Source organism: Panthera tigris, chromosome A2 (genome assembly GCF_018350195.1).
Source record: "Panthera tigris isolate Pti1 chromosome A2, P.tigris_Pti1_mat1.1, whole genome shotgun sequence".
Classification (NCBI taxonomy): Eukaryota; Metazoa; Chordata; class Mammalia; order Carnivora; family Felidae; genus Panthera; species Panthera tigris.
In genome coordinates this window covers 20,080,705-20,101,206 of record NC_056661.1, presented here as the reverse complement: position 1 = coordinate 20,101,206, position 20,502 = coordinate 20,080,705, and the positions used below count along the sequence as shown (strand labels likewise).

The 20,502-nt window shown below is 41.1% G+C and overlaps 1 protein-coding gene across 5 annotated transcripts in view; it reads right to left on the bottom strand.

Annotated features, from left to right (window-relative positions):
* DOCK3 (dedicator of cytokinesis 3) overlaps nucleotides 1-20,502 on the bottom strand; it is a 579,897-nt gene that overhangs the window by 37,353 nt on the left and 522,042 nt on the right. For all 5 annotated transcript variants that reach the window (XM_042979031.1, XM_042979034.1, XM_042979033.1 and 2 more), the window contains 4 exons: nucleotides 20,297-20,355; nucleotides 17,702-17,850; nucleotides 4,627-4,712; nucleotides 1,778-1,873 (listed from right to left, as the gene is read on the bottom strand). In XM_042979031.1, coding sequence (XP_042834965.1) covers nucleotides 1,778-1,873; nucleotides 4,627-4,712; nucleotides 17,702-17,850; nucleotides 20,297-20,355 — 390 coding nt within the window. The remainder of the gene's footprint in view (nucleotides 1-1,777; nucleotides 1,874-4,626; nucleotides 4,713-17,701; nucleotides 17,851-20,296; nucleotides 20,356-20,502) is intronic.

Below are 20,502 nucleotides of genomic sequence, written 5' to 3'. Positions count from 1 at the left end.
AGGAAGGCCACTCTTGGGAGGACATAGCATGTAGAGAAGCCTGAAGAGAAGGGATGTGAGTGGAGACAACACGGATGAAAGAATAGGGCATGGCTCTTGAGTCAGATGTGGGTTCAAATCCCAGCAATGGCATTTCCTATCACTGGTGTTTCTTCACTGATAAAAACAGGGATAACCCTTCACAGCTCCTTATGGGATTAGAGATAATGCTTGTCAAGCACAAAGCACATAGTGTATTTTTAACAGATAAGAGCCATGATAAACATTGTGGTATTTCCTTTTGTGTTAACAGGGAGCAACACTAGGAGGTTAGCATGTGCACATGGGTGCTGGGACTGTCAAGCAACAGGGCTGGAGGAGTAGGCAAAGGCCAGTTTATGAAGGGGCTTTGCTGCCATGTGAAAGAGCATGAACTTTGTTTATTAATGAACCCATTATTGAGACAAGAAATGGAAGAGAATGAAATTGGGTTTGGCCACGAGTTTGAGTTGTTTGTACAAGGTAGATACAAAAATCAAACAGGCAGCTAGAACTAGGCTAAGAAATTAATTTAGGCTCTTTCTGGTAGGCCACAGTGAATAGAGCTTAACCTTTAGTAAATGTTTTAGGGTGGGGGAGGTATAGAGTTTTGTGCATCCCTTCCCTGTCTGATAGCAGGTACAGAAAAGGCTGGGGATATGGCATGAACAAAGGAGTCCACTATTCTAAAAGGCATCCCCAAAAGGCCACTTGTCAACTTTTAAGGCCCAGGAAAAATGGGCTGAAACTTGCACAAGCACAACTGTGCTACAGGAAGAGGGGATGCCTAACATGGGAACCCATTTCTCAGGAATTCCATTTCCATGTCCAGATAGTACACTGGACACCTGAGTCTTCTGCAAAGCAGAAGTCTTGCCATAGGAGTACCTTCTATTCAGCAGCAACTGGAGGTGGCCTAAACCCCCTCATTTCCTGATGCATGGGTTGGAAGTGCTCTCCTTTGGCGTTTACATGTCTTGTAGCACAGAGAAGACAACTATTGCTTGGGGATGGATTTCCTCTGTCATTCCTCATTCCCTATCACCTCCCTCTAGGCTCCTAAAAGGTACCCTTAGCCACCACATGAACTCCGCTAAGAGAATAATGAAGCCTGCAATGGTGGCTTCATTGCCCCATCTGGAGTAATTCAAAAGCTGTGATATGACAGAAAGCAAGATTTCATGAAAAAACTAATTTTATATGAACTCTCAAACTAAACATAGCATAAAGATCTCTGAGCTCACAGGCTGCTTCCTCTAATCTGTTCACGGTCAGGACCAAGGGACAGAAAAAAACAATTTAGGCAAAGAATGGAGGCATGGAAAAGTAGGATCCCCAGTGCCTGGAAAAACCAACTGGAAGTCCTGCTGTGTCACACTTCTGTACCGGGTGATATTTCCCCGCCCATCTGTCATATGGCTCTCAGGAACACAGCACAAAGGACCTACAGTTGTTTGCTGCATTGCTCTGAGCTGTGACCTTTCTGGATGGAAACCTGCGTGTCCCTGGGATGCCTCCTGGATATATGTGCTCACATATCAGGGGGGATCCTAGGAAGCCCTGGCCTACCCCTGGGAGAGGACTCTTTCCCTCTCTTTGGCCATCACTAGATTCCCAATGACTGATGATGGCACCCAAACCAGAAGAGTCCTCCCCCCGAAGGCCACATGGTTTCAATTTTAAGGTCAGAGGATGTCCTTGCTGAGGCAAGTATCCTGATCAGACAAAAGGTCAGATAGGTAGGTGCCGGAGAAGATACCTGTAGTCGAGAAGGCGTTCCATGAGGCGGGTGACTGAGGTCACAAAGGAAATGCCGGTTTCACGCCATGTTTCCTGTTCAACCTTCTCCAGTAGGCTATTAGTGGGAGGGTGGAGGGAAACAAACACAGTATACAATTTATGAGCCTTCCTTGGGCACAAAAGTGAGGTCCCAGAGCCCATGGAGCCTGTGATGGATCTGGAGACAGAAGACTTACCACACTACAGTCTTACCTGGGGTAGGGCCCAAACAGCTGGGTTCTACTCCATGCAGCAGAAAGCAAAGACAAGGTGATTACTGAACTGGCAGGAACAGATGAGCATATTTTCCATTTTCCTGTATAAGTTCCTAAGGATGCCAATGAACTGAGGAAGGGGTTTTAAAGCCCCAGCCCTTTAGGTGTATGCTGTGAGGTTTGTTCTAAAACAGCAGATGAATAAGAGCCCACTGAGGATGGATCTGGCTTTGCAGTTGGCCAACTACCTCCATCACCACTCAGAGGCATCCTCAGCAAACATACAAACTCAACTTTTCATGTAAACCAAGGAAAAGGTTCCGACTAGTCTTGAGGGCCCAGTATGAAGGGCAGTGAGTGAAACTAGGAGTTATACCTGGTCATCTCCACTGTCAGGGGATGTTTCCAAGTGAAAATTGCCAGAGCCAAGAGCTAAATGCCCAGGTCCTTTTCTCATTTGCCAGCCCATGCTCCTGGCACCTCAGGGTAGCCTCTGGCTTCTCTGCCTTCCCACAGACCTCTCCTAGAGGATGATGACCTAGAATTTCTGTTTGCTCTAGTGATGAGCCCAGGTCCAGGTCTCATTCCTGATTCCTTTCTACACTGTCCCTCACTCCCTAAAAGTCATGAAAGTCACCTGGAGTGGCAGGCCCAGCTAAAAGCCCAGCACTGGGTACTCCCACTCACAACCTGGCTGCTGTTAATGCTGCCATGACGGCGACAGTCTTCCCCACACAGAGTATATGGCCTGAACTGAGGCTTCTGGGAAAGTGAGGGTTTCCCATGTGACCTGTATTACTAGAGAGAGAAGGCACACCATTGCTCTGGCCTCTGAGCTGTGTGGATGAAGCCACTGTGTCAGTATTTCCCAAACTATTCTCCAGAGCTCTGCTGTCCTGGAGGACCAAGAAAGGTGTTCTGCGAGCAAACAAGCCTGGGAAATGCTGGTCACTACACACTCCTGTCAGAGATAATTTCACATCTTTCTGCCTATTAAAGGCTTTGCTAAGTCCTGTAATAGAGGTCTGCTCAATTTTGTTTAATTGAATCTTTTCTGAACTGACCACTTACTTTTTTCCCCCAGCAACTTCCCCAAAACACAAATTGGGAAATGCTGCTTTATGGTTCTCGGAAGTTTTCAGTCCTCAAACATGATTTAGAAGAGTTTATGAAACACTATTTGGTCAGGTAATTAGTAAGTGCAAGTTATTTGTGTGCTTTTTCCTTTGCAGTAAAATCATCTGTTAGTGACTTAGGAAGAGATTTCTCTGCATTATTTCCACAGTTAGAAACATCTTTAGCTAAAAGAAAAATACTAGATTCATTTACACAAATTATACTTACTTAAATTTCATAAATTCACATTTTGTGTGACTCATTAAGGAACAAAGTGGGTAGGATATAGTAGAAAGATTCCCCCTTCTTGAAATTGGAAGATCTGAGTCCTCCCCCCAGATTGGCTTTTCACAGGTCATTCAACTGAGGGCATGCTAACACTTTCCTCATCTCAGTTTCACCACCTTTAGTCATGAAGATAATTTCTGCCCTGCTCACTTCACAGGTGTGTTGTGAGGATTAAGTAAGAAACGTCAACACATTTGTACACTGTAAAGTTCTAAGCAAATGTACAGTATTATTATTGGAAAAATATGTTATAGGCTTGTCTTCAAAATGGCATGAAAACAAAGAAAATATTAAAGCTGGAAATAATGAGTGAGATGGGAGGGGACTCTAGAGCTATAAAAGTCTAAAGATTTTGTTTTTTTGGAAGATAAAATGTCCAGCATCACTATCTATCTGGGAGAATCATGGCTCTCCTGAGTCCCTCCTTTGGACTTAGCCCTGTGGCAAAGACTCTTGGCCTCCAACATTTCAAGACAGGAGCTATGAGGGGCGCCTGGGTGGCTCAGTCGGTTAAGCGTCCGACTTTGGCTCAGGTTGATCTTGCGGTCCGTGAGTTTGAGCCCCGCATCGGGCTCTGTGCTGACAGCTCAGAGCCTGGAGCCTGTTTCAGATTCTGTGTCTCCCTCTTTCTGACCCTCCCCTGTTCATGCTCTGTCTCTCTGTGTCTCAAAAATAAATAAATGTTAAAAAAAAAAAGACAGGAGCTATGAATGTAGACCTGGGAAAATCCCTGACATCACTCAGTACAAACACCCTGTTTCACAAACAGGGAAACTGTCCTGGAGAGTGGGCACAACTTTTAAAGTCACAAGATCCATGGTAGTGTTTTTTCAAGTTGATTGTACCATCTTATGAAGCAAGGATTTAACTTTTTACCTCTCAGAAATGCCAGCACTGAGCCCTCAGAGAGTCCCCATGGGCTGTGTGCCCAACTGGATACAGTGCATGCTATGAAGACATATAAAGACCCTTTTCCTATCAGCAAATCTAAGAGCTCAGAGTTACCGCCTGTCTCTACCTCTTTAGTCAACTATGGCAATCCCTGAGAGCTTGCTGCCATAATGCCACCGTCCTATTGACTAGGAACAATCTAGGTCACTCCTGATACTCACCCTCTGAAGCCCAGCCAGCATGGGTTGCACCCCTACCCCTCATCAGCCCATTTCACCCCCTCCCCCAGTGTGGGGTGCTTGGGGCTAAAGCAGCTTACAGCAGGCCGAAGAGCTCTCTGTAACTCTCGTCGCCTTTCCCTTCTGACACCATGCTGTCCAGCTTGTCAATCAGCTCAGCCTCCACCTAGAGGGAAGCAGAGACTTCATGAACCCAAGCTGACCTCAGAGGAAGATTGGGAAATCTAGCTCCTACCACAGGTGAGAATGGCTGGGAACTGCTTCCTGATTTTATCCTTGTACCAAATAAATCCGAGGGAAGGCAGGACCTCATCTACAGCACCAAGAAACCACTCTGCCCCCTTGATTAGGAAGGCTCCCCACTCCAGTGGTTTAAAGTTGGAACTTACACACCTCAGATACTCTTTTCCCAGTCTAGGGTCAAAAGGCAAGGATTCCATGGAAAGAAAAGTATTTTGGATACAAAAGAGGTCTTTGTCAAGTGTTTCTCTTTCTTAAAAAAATGTACACTCAAAAGAAATTGTGTGAGTAAAATACATTTGGTTAGAACTTTACCCTCTAGTTAGCCAGTCACAAAGGAAGCTTGCAGCAGGGCTAGCCCTTACTCGAATGACTGACATGATTCTGAGTTGAGCAAGGTATGAGTGTATCCTTCAGAGATTCTACTTCAGGATAAAAAGCTCCACTGTTTGTCCCCATAGGACCTAGAGCCCTTGGGGCTGCTGCCTCGCCACTGCCTCATCACTGGGGCACCTGCATTTGTTACTGAATTCTTAAACCGTGAGGAGCAATACTGTACTTTTTCCTACCCAACTGATCTGCAAGGTGTTCAGCAGTGCTCAGGCACTTCCAACAAGCCTCACTGGATTTACTCTGAGGTGAGAAATTAGTCATAAGTGATGTGAGATAAAAGTCTTTTAAACCCCTCATTAGCCTTTAAAATGTGGTACTGGGAGCGCCTGGGTGGCTCAGTTGGTTGAGTGTCTGACGTCGGCTCAGGTCATGATCCCACTGCTCGTGAGTTTGAGCCCTGCATCAGGCTCTGCTGACAGCTCAGAGCCTGGAGCCTGCTTTGGATTCTGTGTCTCCTTCTCTCTGTCCCTACTCTGCTCCCACTGTCTCTCTCTCTCTCTCAAAAGTAATAAACATTAAAGAAAAAATTAAAAATTTTTCATGTAGTATTGTGGCACCTCACACCACTCAAGAGTGGCTAAAATTAACAACTCAGGAAACAACAGATGTTGATGAGGATGTGGAAAAAGGGTAACTCTCTTGCACTGTTGGTGGGAATGCAAACTGGTGCAGCCACTCTGGAAAACAGTGTGGAGGCTCCTCAAAAAATTGAAAACAGAATTACACTAGGACCCAGCAAGAACACTACTGGGAATTTATCCAAAGGAAACAGCGTGCTGATTCATAGGGGTACATGCACCCTAATATTCATAGCAGTGCTATCAACAATAGCCAAATTATGGAACGAGTCCAAATGTCCATCAAGTGATGAATGGATAAAGAAAATGTGGTTTATATATACAATGGAATACTACTAAGTGATGAAAAAGAATGAAATCTTGCCATTTGCAACGAGGATGGAACTGGAGGGTAGTATGCTAAGTGAAATAAGAGAAACTCAGTCAGACAAAGACAGATCATATGTGGAATTTGAGAAACTTAACTGAAGGCCATGGAGGAAGGGAAGGAAAAAAAATAGTTACAAACAGAGAGGGAGGGAGGCAAACCATAAGAGACTCTTAAATACAGAGAACAAACTGAGGGGTTGATGGGGGTAGGGGAAATGAGTGATGGGCATTGAGGAGGGCACTTGGGATGAGCACTGGGTGTTGTATGTAAGTGATGAATCATGGAAATCTACTCCCGAATCCAAGAGAACACTGTATATACTGTATGTTAGCTAGTTTGACAATAAATCATATTAAAAAAATAAATGTGGTATTTTGGTATTATTTATATAAATACTTCATATAAACAAAGAGGCATGGCTGCTTTTAATAATGAGCTATAACAGAAGCATTTTCTCACTTCACATAGGGCCAAAGAGTCCCAAAGCAATGAAGTTATAAAAAAATAATTGAATTAGAAAATTCATTGTAGGCAATTATGGTTTCTGAACCCCTTCAGCAGGAAATGAGAATGGATGAATAAATGTGGCTCTGTTTACAGTGGTCTGCTCCGCAGAAACTGTTGTACATTCATGTATGGCCTGATGAGTCAGCTGCTTGAATATGCATTTCAGAGAAAGAAAATCTGAGACCAGGGGTCCTTAGGGATTGATGCCATGTCTTTCTCTGTGTGGAGAAGAGACTTCAGCAGGGACTTGCCTGGGGTCATGTAAAGTCAGATAGAGCCAGGACCAGAGGCCAAGGGATCTCATTCTCAGTTCAAATCTTGTCTCTTCTTACTGGGTCAATCAGTGGCCCACAAGCCTCCCAGGGGAAGAAGGGTCTGTTTATAACAAGGGATCTCTCTTCAAACATGCAGGTATAGGTAGATTGTGTTTTCCAGGACACGGCAAATAGGGGAAAGGGACCTGGAGCAGCAGGGGGTATGACTGTGTAAACATGGGTGCAGTAGTTCCCTTGAATTCTCAAAATGGGCCCCTGGGCTAGCAGTATCAGTCATTAGATATCATTAGAAATGAAGATTCTCAGGCTCCCAGTGGATCATAAACTTGGGAAAAGGAGAAGCAATCTGTTTCAATAAGCCCTCCCAGTTGTGATGCCTATTCAAGTGTTAGAACTTCTGTATTAGGCAGAGGAGTTGGTGATGGGAGGATATGGGGATATTGATTCATCACCCTCTATAGTGCTGATAAAGGGAGAAGTTATTAGGAGAAACTGAGAAATCCAAAACAAGTAATGCTGCAGATCAATGTATGCAAAACCAATGTCTTTAAGTCAAATAAAATGCTAAGTTCTTCAAATGTATCGTGTCATGGGGTACCTGGGTGGCTCAGGAAGTTAAGTGTCCGACTTTGGCTCAGGTCATGATCTCAAGGTTCCTAGGTTTGAGCCCTATGTCGGGCTCTGAGCTGACAGCTCGGAGCCTGGAGCCTGCTTTAGATTCTGTGTGTCTCTCTCTCTCTGCCCCTTCCCCACTCACACTGTTTCTCTCTCTCTCAAAAATAAATATTTAAAAAATATATATATCATGTCATAGTTGGTAATATTGACAATTTTGGGTTTTCAGAATTACTTTTATTCTATGGAATCAATATTCCTGAAGTGACAAGTGACATCTTATTATACATTCAACAAATATTTGTCCTGTGACAACCAGCTGCCTACTTCAGGGCAAGATATTTACTTCTCTAAGCTTATATTTCCTTGTTTGTGAAGCAGTAATGGTGGTTAACAGTCTTCTTTGGTGTCCCTGTGCTCTAGCTCTTAGAAGTGCTCAATAAATGTTAACTTTGATTTTCATCTCCATGAATCTAACATGTCTCAGGGACTACGTTGGGTTCTAAGGAAAAATGCACAAGAAACAGCCATGGTGTCCAATACCTAGCTCATCATCTGGTAGAGGAGGCAGGGACAACAGCTAACACAGGCCAGCATGGTCAGTGCTTGGTGTGGGGCACACAGAAAGGGTAGCCTGCAGTCTGAGACGTCAAAGAACAGCAGAGTTGTGAGAAGTGGGGTTGTAAGAACGTAATTAAGCTCTAACTTATAAAGGGAGACCTATAAGACTAGTCACAGACCTATCTACTGAAACTTGGCAGGCCAGAAAGGAATGGCAGGAAATCTTCAATGTGATGAACAGAAAAAAATATGTGGCTGAGAATCCTTTATCCAGCAAGTCTGTCATTTAGAATACAAGGAGAGATAAAGGTCTTCCCAAACAAACAAACACTGAAGGATTTCATCACCACTAAACCAGCCCTATGAGAGATCCTAAGGGGGATTCTGTGAGTGAAATGTTGCAAGGACCACAAAGTACCAGAGACATCACCACAAGCATGAAACCTACAGACATCACAATGACTCCAAACCCATATCTTTCCATAATAACACTGAATGTAAATGGACTAAATGCTCCAACCAAAAGACATAGGGTATCAGAATGGATAGAAAAACAAGACCCATCTATTTGCTGTCTACAAGAGACTCATTTTAGACCTGAGGACACCTTCAGATTGAAAGTGAGGGGATGGAGAACTATCTATCATGCTACTGGAAGTCAAAAGAAAGCTGAAGTAGCCATACTTATATCAGACAAACTAGACTTTAAATTAAAGGCTGTAACAAGAGATGAAGAAGGGCATTATATAATAATTACAGGGTCTATCCATCAGGAAGAGCTAACAATTATAAATGTCTATGTGCCGAATATGGGAGCCCCCAAATATATAAAACAATCACAAACATAAGCAACCTTATTGATAAGAATCTGGTAACTGCAGGGGACTTTAATACTCCACCTACAACAATGGATAGATCATCTAGACACAGGATCAATAAAGAAACAAATAAAGAAACAATGATACACTGGATCAGATGGACTTGACAGATATATTTAGAACTCTGCATCCCAAAGCAACAGAATATACTTTCTTCTCCAGTGCACGTGCAACATTCTCCAAGATAGATCACATACTGGGTCACAAATCAGCCCTTCATAAATATACAAGAATTGAGATCATACCATGCATACTTTCAGACCACAATGCTATGAAGCTTGAAATCAACCACAGGAAAAAGTCTGGAAAACCTCCAAAAGCATGGAGGTTAAAGAAGACCCTACTAAAGAATGAAGGGGTCAACCAGGCAATTAGAGAAGAAATTTAACAATATATGGAAACAAATGAAAATGAAAATACAACAATCCAAATGCTTTGGGATGCAGCAAAGGTAGTCCTGAGAGGAAAATACATTGCAATCCAGGCCTATCTCAAGAACCAAGAAAAATCCCAAATACAAAATCTAACAGCACACCTAAAGGATACAGAAGCAGAACAGCACAAACCCAGCAGAAGAAGACACCCCAAACCCAGCAGAAGAAGAGAAATAATAAAGGTCAGAGCAGAAATAAACAATATAGAATCTAAAAAACACTGTAGAGCAGATCAATGAAACCAAGAGTTGGTTTTCTTGAAAAAATAAACAAAATTGATAAACCTCTAGCCAGGCTTCTCAAAAAGAAAAGGGAGAGAACCCAAAAGGATAAAATCATGAATGAAAATGGAATTATTACAACCAATCCCTCAGAGATACAAGCAATTACCAGGGAATACTATGAAAAATTATATGCCAACAAACTGGACAACCTGGAAGAAATGGACAAATTCCTAAGCACCCACACTCTTCCAAAACTCAAACAGTAAGAAATAGAAAACTTGAACAGATCCATATCCAGTGAAGAAATTGAATCAGTTATCAAAAATCTCCCAACAAATAAGAGTCCAGGACCAGATGGCTTCCCTGGGGAATTCTACCAGACATTTATTTATTTATTGATTTTTATTTAAAAAATTTTTTTCAATATATGAAATTTATTGTCAAATTGGTTTCCATACAACACCCAGTGCTCATCCCAAAAGGTGCCCTCCTCAATACCCATCACCCACCCTCCCCTCCCTCCCACCCCTCGTCAACCCTCAGTTTGTTCTCAGAGTTTTAGAGTCCCTTATGCTTTGGCTCTCTTCCACTCTAACCTCTTTTTTTTTTTCCTTCCCCTCCCCCATGGGTTTCTGTTAAGTTTCTCAGGATCCACATAAGAGTGAAACCATATGGTATCTGTCTTTGTCTATATGGCTCATTTCACTTAGCATAACACTCTCCAGTTCCATCCATGTTGCTACAAAGGGCCATATTTCATTCTTTCTACCAGACATTTAAAGCAGAGATAATACCTATCCTTTTCAAGCTATTCCAAAAAATAGAAAGGGAAGGACAACTTCCAGACTCATTCTATGAAGCCAGCATTACTTTGATTCCTAAACCAGAGACCCAGCAAAAAAAGAGAACTGCAGGCCAATATCCCTGATGAATATGGATGCAAAAACTCTCGATAAGATACTAGCAAGTCAAATTCAACAGCATATAAAAAGAATTATACACCATGATCAAGTGGGATTCATTCCTGGGCTGCAGGGCTGGTTCAACATTCGCAAATCAATCAATGTGATACATCACATTAATAAAAGAAAAGGTAAGAACCGTATGATCCTGGCAATCAATGCAGAAAAAGCATTTGACAAAGTTCAGCATCGTTTCTTAATAAAAACCCTCGAGAAAGTCGGGATAGAAGGAACATACTTAAACATCATAAAAGCCATTTATGAAAAGCCCACAGCTAATATCATCCTCAATGGGGAAAAACTGAGAGCTTTCTCCCTGAGATCAGGAACACGACAGGGATGTCCACTCTCACCGCTGTTGTTTAATATAGTGTTGGAAGTGCTAGCATCAGCAATTAGACAACAAAAGGAAATCAAAGGCATCAAAAATGGCAAAGATGAAGTCAAGCTTTCACTTTTTGCAAATGACATGATATTATACATGGAAAACCTGATAGACTCCACCAGAAGTCTGCTAGAACTGATACATGAGTTCAGCAAAGTCGCAGGATACAAAATCAATGTACAGAAATCAGTTGCATTCTTATACACTAACAATGAAGCAACAGAAAGACAAATAAAGAAACTTATCCCATTCACAATTGCACCAAGAAGCATAAAATACCTAGGAATAAACCTAAGCAAAGATGTAAAAGATCTGTCTGCTGGAAACTACAGAAAGCTTATGAAGGAAATGGAAGAAGATATAAAGAAATGGAAAAACATTCCTTGCTCATGGATTGGAAGAATAAATATTGTCAAAATGTCAATACTACCCAAAGCTATCTACACATTCAATGCAATCCCAATCAAAATTGCACCAGCATTCTTCTCGAAACTAGAACAAGCAATCCTAAAATTCATATGGAACCACAAAAGGCCCTGAATAGCCAAAGTAATTTTGAAGAAGAAGACCAAAGCAGGAGGCATCAAAATCCCAGACTTTAGCCTCTACGACAAAGCTGTAATCATCAAGACAACATGGTATTGACACAAAAACAGACACATAGACCAATGGAATAGAATAGAAACCCCAGAAGTAGACCCACAAACGTATGGCCAACTAATCTTTGACAAAGCAGGAAAGAACATCCAATGGAAAAAAGACAGTCTCTTTAACAAATGGTGCTGGGAGAACTGGACAGCAACATGCAGAAGATTGAAACTAGACCACTTTCTTACACCATTAACAAAAATAAACTCAAAATGGATAAAGGACCTGAATGTGAGAGAGGAAACCATCAAAACCCTAGAGGAGAAAGCAGGAAAAGACCTCTCTGACCTCAGCCATAGCAATTTCTTACTTGACACATCCCCAAAAGCAAGGGAATTAAAAGCAAAAATGAACTACTAGGACCTTATAAAGATGAAAAGCTTCTGCACAGCAAAGGAAACAACCGACAAAACTAAAAGGCAACCAACGGAATGGGAAAAGATATTTGCAAATGACATATCGGACAAAGGGCTAGTATCTAAAATCTATAAAGAGCTCACTAAACTCCACACCCGAAAAACAAATAACCCAGTGAAGAAATGGGCAGAAAACATGAATAGACACTTCTCTAAAGAAGACATCCGGATGGCCAACAGGCACATGAAAAGATGCTCAATGTCACTCCTCCTCAGGGAAATACAGATCAAAACTACACTCAGATACCACCTCACGCCTGTCAGAGTGGCTAAAATGAACAAATCAGGAGACTATAGATGCTGGCAAGGATGTGGAGAAACGGGAACCCGCTTGCACTGTTGGTGGGAATGCAAATTGGTGCAGCCGCTCTGGAAAACAGCATGGAGGTTCCTCAAGAAATTAAAAATAGAACTACCCTATGACCCAGCAATAGCACTGGTAGGAATTTACCCAAGGGATACAGGAGTGCTGATGCATAGGGGCACTTGGACCCCAATGTTTATAGCAGCACTTTCAACAATAGCCAAATTATGGAAAGAGCCTAAATGTCCATCAACTGATGAATGGATAAAGAAATTGTGGTTTACATACACAATGGAGTACTACGTGGCAATGAGAAAGAATGAAATATGGCCTTTTGTAGCAATGTGGATGGAACTGGAGAGTGTTATGCTAAGTGAAATAAGTCATACAGAGAAAGACAGACACCATATGTTTTCACTCCTATGTGGATCCTGAGAAACTTAACAGAAGACCATGGGGGATGGGAAGGAAAAAGATAAAAAAAAGGTTAGAGGGGGAGGGAGCCAAAACATAAGAGACTGGTAAAAACAAGAAACTGAGGGCTGATGGGGGGGTGGAAGGGAGGGGAGGGTGGGTGAGGGGTGCTGAGGAGGGCACCTGTTGGGATAAGCACTGGGTATTGTATGGAAACCAATTTGACAATAAATTTCATATTAAAAAAAAAAGAACCTAATTAAGGAAGCCTCTTTGACCCTGGAATTACAATTGAGAAGTTTATCTCAGAGAATAATTAGGAATGGATATGTGTTTTGCAATATTAACAACAACAATTTGGAATGAACTTATGTTTCTAAAACTAGGAGCTGACTAAATACATTGTGGGGTAGGCCATGCAATGGACTACTGTGTAGCCTCTAAACTGAGTGCAGGACAGAGGATCATGAACTGACATGAAGAGATGGTGATGAAAACATGTTACTAAAAAGGGGAGATTAAAAGTCAATACACACAATGGCCCCTGAACCCCAATATACACAATGATTCAATTTTTTAACTTAAAAACCTCTACGTACGGGGAAAAAACAGTCTAAAAAGACATACCCTGTCTCCCCCACAAGTTACTAAAATAGTAGGATTATGGATTAAATTTTTTCATTATAGCTTATCTGAATTTTAATTTTTCTACATTAAATACCTATTGTTTTTATAATTAGAAGAAATATTTTTAGTAGGTGGGAAGAAGTAGGGGAGTAGTTAACAGAGCCAAAGCTGTGGATAGCACAACTGTAATCAAGACAAAAATTTTGGTAATTTGGTTATGGGTGGTATTTTTTTCTTAACATTTAAAAAAATGTTTATTTACTTACTTTGAGAGTGAGAGAGAGCAGGGGAGGGGAAGAGAGAGAGGGAGAGAGAGAAAATCCCAAGCAGGCTCCACACTGTCAGTGCAGAGTCCGACATGGGGCTCGAATTCACGAACTGTGAAATAATGACCTGAGCCAAAATCAAGAATGGAACACTTAACTGACCAAGCCACCCAGGTGCCCCAAAGGTTATGGGTGTTCTTGCACAGAGCAACTTCAACAGAAGTGGGTATACAATACATATTAGACTGGATGGATAGGAGGGTGGGAAATGGAAATGTGGGGATGAAAAGAGTAGACCACTGTGAGATCATCACCTGAGCTGAAATCAAGAGTCAGATACTTAACTGACTGAGCTGTCCAGGAACCCCACGATAGCCTTAATGAGGGAAAGAACACAACTTAACAGCTGAGTCTTAAAGTGTGAGAAATGAGTTCCAACTTAGTCTTCCACAAAGTTATCCTTCTTTATTCACTAGTCGTAATGGTGGAATACAGCCTAGACCCTCTTTTAACAAACTCAGTGACCCATGGTGCAGTTCTGCAATGTCATCTGCTTCTCCATAACTAGGTTCTCTCATCAGGCAGTTGTACATTTTGCATAATTTAGAAGGTTGTGAAAAAAAAGAAAATTAAGTTCTTTTCTGTTTGAAGTTATTATTTTCTGAAGAAATGAAGGCATTAGAGTTGCACACTCCAAAAATGGATTCTTATGTTAAATACTATTTACCCATGATAAAGAACATTTATAAAAAACCTACAACTAGCTAGCATCATACTTAATTGTGAAACACCAAATACTTCCCCTGAAGATTAAGAGCAAAGCAAGGATGTCCACTCTCATCACTCTTATTTAACACCAGACCAGAGGTCCTAGCCAGTGCAATGAAGTAGAAAAAAAAAATAAGGGGCATACAGATTAGAAAGGAAGAAATAAAACTGTCTCTGTTTGAAAGTGATAGGATTAGAGCACTGGGTATTGTATGGAAACCAATTTGACAAGAAATTTCATAAAAAAATGAAAGTGATAGGATTAACTAAATAGAAAATCCCAAGGAATCTCCAAAACCTTCTACAGCTAATAAGTAAGTTTAGCAAGGGTGCAGGATATAATATTAATATACAAAACAACTGTATTTCTATGTACTAGCAACAAACAACTGGAAAGTAAAATTTAAAAATCAGAATAATTTATAATAGCACCAAAAACCAGGAAATACTTAACATATAAATCTAACAACATGTACAAATCTGTATGCTGAAACTATAAAACATTAATGAAAAAATAAAAGAATACCTAAAAAATGGAAAGATATATTGCCTTAATGGACTAGAAGTATGATTAAGTATTACTAAGATATCAATTCTTTCCAATTTGATCTACAGATTATAATGCAATCTCAACCAAAATCTCAGCAGTAATTTCTGCAGATATTGACATGCTAATTCTGAGACTTAAAAGAAAAGGAACTGGAATAGGTAAGACAATACTGAAAAAAAAAAATTTGGAGAATTCACACCGCTTGATTTTAAGACTATGAAGCTACCATAATCAAGACTGTGTGGGAATGGTGAAAGGTAAGACATAGATCAATGGAAAGACTGGAGAACTGTATACTATGTACATGTGGAGAGAACTGTACACATACAGTGAACTGATTTTTGACAAAGAATAGTTTTTCTCTTAACAAAGGTGTTGGACCTCCATGTGTGAAAAGGAAAAAAAAAGTCTTGACCCATACTTCACATCTTACACAAAGCCTACCTCAAAATAGGTAATAGATCTAAATATAAAATTATAAAACCTCTAGAAGAAACACAGGAGAAAAAATTTCATGGTCCTGGGCAAAGATTTCTCAGATATGATCTCAAAAGCATGATCTATAGAAGAAAACCATTGATAAAATGGATTGCATAAGAATTAAAAATTTTCATTCTGTGAAAGACACTATTGTAAGTGGGAAGCCAAGCTAAAGACTGGGAGGAAATATTTGTAAATCATATATTCAACAAAAGACTTACATCTAGAATACATAAAGAACCCTCAAACTCAACAATAGGAAAACAAATAACCCAATTAAAATGAATACAAGTTTTGAATAACCATTTCACCAAAGAAGATATAAAGACAGAAACACATTAAAAGATGCTCAACATCATTAATCATTAAAGAAATGGAAATTAAAACCACCAAGATATACAACTATGTATCTATTAGAATGGCTAAAAAACACACACAAAGAGATGATATCAAATTCTGATGAGCATATGGACTAAAACTCTCATACAATGCTGCTGGGATTTCAAATTTGCAGCAATGTGGATGGAACTGGAAGGTATTATGCTAAGTGAAATAAGTCCATCAGAGAAAGACAGATATATGTATTCACTCATATGTGGATCTTGAGAAACTTAACAGAAGACCATGGGCGAAGGGAAGGGGAAAAAAAAGTTACAGAGAGGGAGGGAGGCAAACCATAAGAGGCTCTTAAGGACTGAGAACAAACCGAGGGTAGATGGGGAGTGGAGGAGGGGAAAGTGGGTGATGGGCAGGAAGGAGGGCACCTGTTGGGATGAGCACTGGGTGTTGTATGTAAGCCAATTTGACAATAAATTATATTAAAAAAAAAGAAAAAATGGCATAGCCATTTGGGAATAAAATTTGATAGCATCTTATAAAGTTAAACATACATTTACAATAGCCAACAATCCTATTCCTAGAAATTTACCTAAGAAAAATGAAAGTTTATATTCATACAAAAACCTGTAAAGAAATATTTTTAATAGCTTTATTCATAACCAACAAAAAGTGGAAATAGTGCAAATGTCTTTGAAATAGTGAATAACTGCAATGGAATACCACTCAGCAACAGAAAAATTGGTAAGTGCAACAACATGGATGAACCTCTGGATGGCATTATGCTGAGTGAAAGAAGTCAGACTCAAAAGGCTACATTCTACATTATTTCATTCAAATGACATTCGGGAAAAGTCACATCTACAGTGATGGAGAACAGACTGTCATAGGTTAAAGGTAGGGGGAAGGTTTGACTACAAAATGGTAGCATGATGGAATTCTTAGGAATTTCAAAAATCTTGATTGTGGTGGTGGTTACATGACTATGTGTTTATCAAAATTTACAGAACTTTAAATCACAAAGAATGAATTCTGCTCTTTGTAAACTTAAAAACAAACAAATAAACAAGTAAGAATTTAAAAATTATTGTCTGTCTGGTCTGTTCCTCACTGTTACAACTACTCACTACAAGACCACTGGTTATCTCAGAGTCACGGGGTTAGGAGGGAGCTTACTGGGAAACTGGTACAGTCTCCAATCCAATACATAAATTTCTTCTAGAGGTCTCCTGGGAGCTTCTGCTTGAGAATCACCAGCAAAGAACTCCCCATCTCCCAAAGCAGGCTAGCTTACACTGGACAGTTCCTGTTGCTAGCAAGTTACTTCTTTTATTAGCTAAAATCAGCTTCCCTACCACTGACCACTATTGGTCCTAGCCCTATTCCTTGGAGCTACACATAAAAAGGCAGGGGCCATCTCCTCTGCCTTAGAGGTGGCAGAAGATATGCATAGAGGAACAGTCTGAAGTGACTTAGTCAGAAGCTAAGGGCTTATACCTTCTGGACCCACCCCTCTGTGCAGGAGTCTATGAAATTCTGGGCTACCATGAGCCATGAGACGTCATATGATCTTGGCTCTAGCCCTAGAAATGCCTGGACCATGCACCAGAGAGGAAGGGTACTATGCTCCCAGGGCCTCTCCTGAATGAAACTTGATCACAGTCTCAGTCACTCTCTCCTTGAACAGAAAATTTCTTTATATCATGTTCATTCCTTTCCTATTATTCTTTTCTGACCTCTAGCTTCATGAAGAGAATCCACAAATCAATTCTGGTCAGCAATTAAGGGAAAACCCTTGAACAGGATTCAAGATGGGCAAGCCAAGATGGGCTGTAGCCATTCCCACTAGAAACATAGTCTGGCCATCTGGATAACCTGCCTGGGCAGAAGGGGTCCATTCAGAGGAGAGAAGTTGTCATCTTACCTGTTTAAAGTTGCCATTTTTCCTCTGCTCCCAGTCCATCATGTCATGAAAGATGGGAATCATGATGTTCCGTACTTCTGGCTGTGGGACCAGTGTCACACCCAGAAAAGGACCAATCATTCCCGGAATAAAGTGGATCTTATGTTCACCTGAACAACAAAACCCAATACATATTAGTTTATGCTTTCTTTGCTCCTTCTATAGAAGCTTCCCAAGTGTGGCCATAGCAGATACTTTCATCTGCCCTGGAAACATTGAGAGGAAAGCAAGCTCTCCCCTATGGCTCTCTGAGATACTCTTTTCCTTGGCTTTTTAGAATTCATAGATAAAACTGGCCCATCCCAGCTAAAACAAATGTTCAACAGGCATAAATTGCCTTTCCAAAGAATTTATGGGGAAACTAACCGAAAATCATTCCAAGGTCAAGGAACAGAGTTCACTACTTTAGACAGAATAGGATTTCTGAGTAACCTATGACAGTTTCATATTGTTCAGCATTTATTTAGCAAGGAATATTTATCCATTTCTGCTTAAACACAATGCACTATCCCTGGGGTCTCTACCTCTAGCCCAAAGGCATTTAAGAGTTTCTTAAATACTGAGAACAAACTGAGGGTTGATGGGGGTGGGGGAGAGGGGAAAGTGGGTGATAGGCATTGAGGAGGGCACGTGTTGGGATGAGCACTGAGTGTTGCATTGAAACCAACTTTACAATAAATTATATTTAATATAAAAAATAAAAATAAATAAGTGATGAGATTTTCATAGTCCCTGGTCCAGCCACCAGAGGCCTGAAGTTCATGGGCCTCTTCAAAGTCTGTGCTCATGTCTGCCCAAAAGGTTTCCTCCTGAGTTAGCAGGAGCCTCCTGCGCAGCCCTACTTGGACAGAATGGCTCAGGGACTCTGTCTGTGCTCCTCCCCATGTCTGTCCCTTGTCTTCACATTGCACTCTGATGGTAGCACTGCATCTACACAGACTAGACCAGCTCATCCCCCAACATTCTTTCCATGGGAAGTGGGTGATGCAGGCTTCCTTGACTGGCCTGCAATCTGGGGCATGTTCTCAGAAGCCAGGGCCAGTCCTGAGGACTGTGGGACAGAACTTTTCTCTTTCTTGCAGTGGTGGAACAGAGTGAACCATTTTACAGAGCTTTACTTTCAGTCCTTCAGAGTCTATAAAGGAGACAAACTGTGGACCAGTGTAATGATTGCTATAGCCAAGTAAAATCCATTCTTGAGGACCAGAAAATGCCATTTACACGCAAACACACACACACACACACACACACACACACACACACACACACACACAAGATAGAGGCAGGAATAGCTTTACCAGGCAAATTTGGCATCTTTTTTGGTTTCTTCTATTGTGAAAGCCTATCTAAGGGGCCAATATTAGCCCTGAGGCTGATTCTACATATTCCAATCTTGGTATTTGGTACAGTTTATTAGTACCTTGTGTTCCTGGGAATTTCAGAGTCAACTTCAGGGTTAAGATCTATACCCAGACTATGCTGGATGCAGGGTGTAAGAGTACTGAATTGGAAAGCCTGCTTGGTGAAATGTATCCCCACTCACAGAAGGAAGCCCTAATCTTCACTGGCAGGAATGCCTCCCACCTTGTTTGCTGCTTCAGGGTTAGTGACTGAGATGGTTAATGGAGGACTGGGAGATTTTACGACTACCATTCCTAAGGCTTCAGAGGCATGAACTCATTTGAAAACAGTAAGAGCTAGGAAGGGTAATGGCTTTTCAGGGTAACAGCTTCTCTAGTATCCTGAGAGGCCACTCAGAAGCCTATAATACCAAAGGATGGCTCTCCTAGTCACCAGGGCAATACAAGGATTCCACCAAACAATCTGACAATTTCAGATCCAAAGCACTGGGTATTAGAGAAGCTGCTGAAGGAAAGGGAGCTAAAATCAATCTCACCTAGGGGCTGCAATTCCCTTCTTGCATGCAATCTTCGTGCAACTGGTGGCAGAAACCTGATCTGCATGGCCTGAATACCAGAGACCCAAAAGATGTTTCAATATTTATGGAAATGAATAGCTGCCCTCGCTCATGTGCTGAGTATTTCCAAGATCTATGCTTCTGTGCACTTACCATGATGAACACTGAGTAATGTACAGAAATGCTGAATCACTATATTGTACACCTGTAACTAATATAACACTGTATGTTAACTATATTGGGATTAAAATTAAAAACTTAATTAAAAAAAAGATCTATGTTTCTGAGTCTGCCACTTTTGGACTGGGACATGAAGAGTACAGAAGATCTTACTGGCATCAGTTCTTAAGCTGGAAAAAACTCCTAGAGCCTTCATACTCTTCTCCTTTGGACTTTATTTCTCAAAAAAGGGAACGTGCATGTGTGTTACTGGGGTCTTGCTTCTCAGCCTAACTCTCCCTCAAAAAGGCTCCGTGTACATGTGTGGCAACTTCCACCTGAGGTGTTACGTTAAAGATATGTAAAGGTCACTTTGGTCTGAATTAACATCCATAAAACCTGGGGGAAGTTACTAGTCTTATCACTTTTTATTTGGCTATGCAATATGTGGAAGGGAAAAATAGGAAGAAAAGACCTACCCAAATTCTGCCACATGCTGAACAGTTCATAAGCCATCATCACACGCATGTCCCCATACCTGGAAATAATAACACAGGATCCAGCTTTCAGTGGGAGAAAGTTCAGGAAGGTGGGGCTATAAACCCAATAAGGCTAGCACTTCAGCACTGTCTCTAATGCTTCCCCCAGCACTACGTCATTTGGCTGTCAACTGAACTCTCTCACA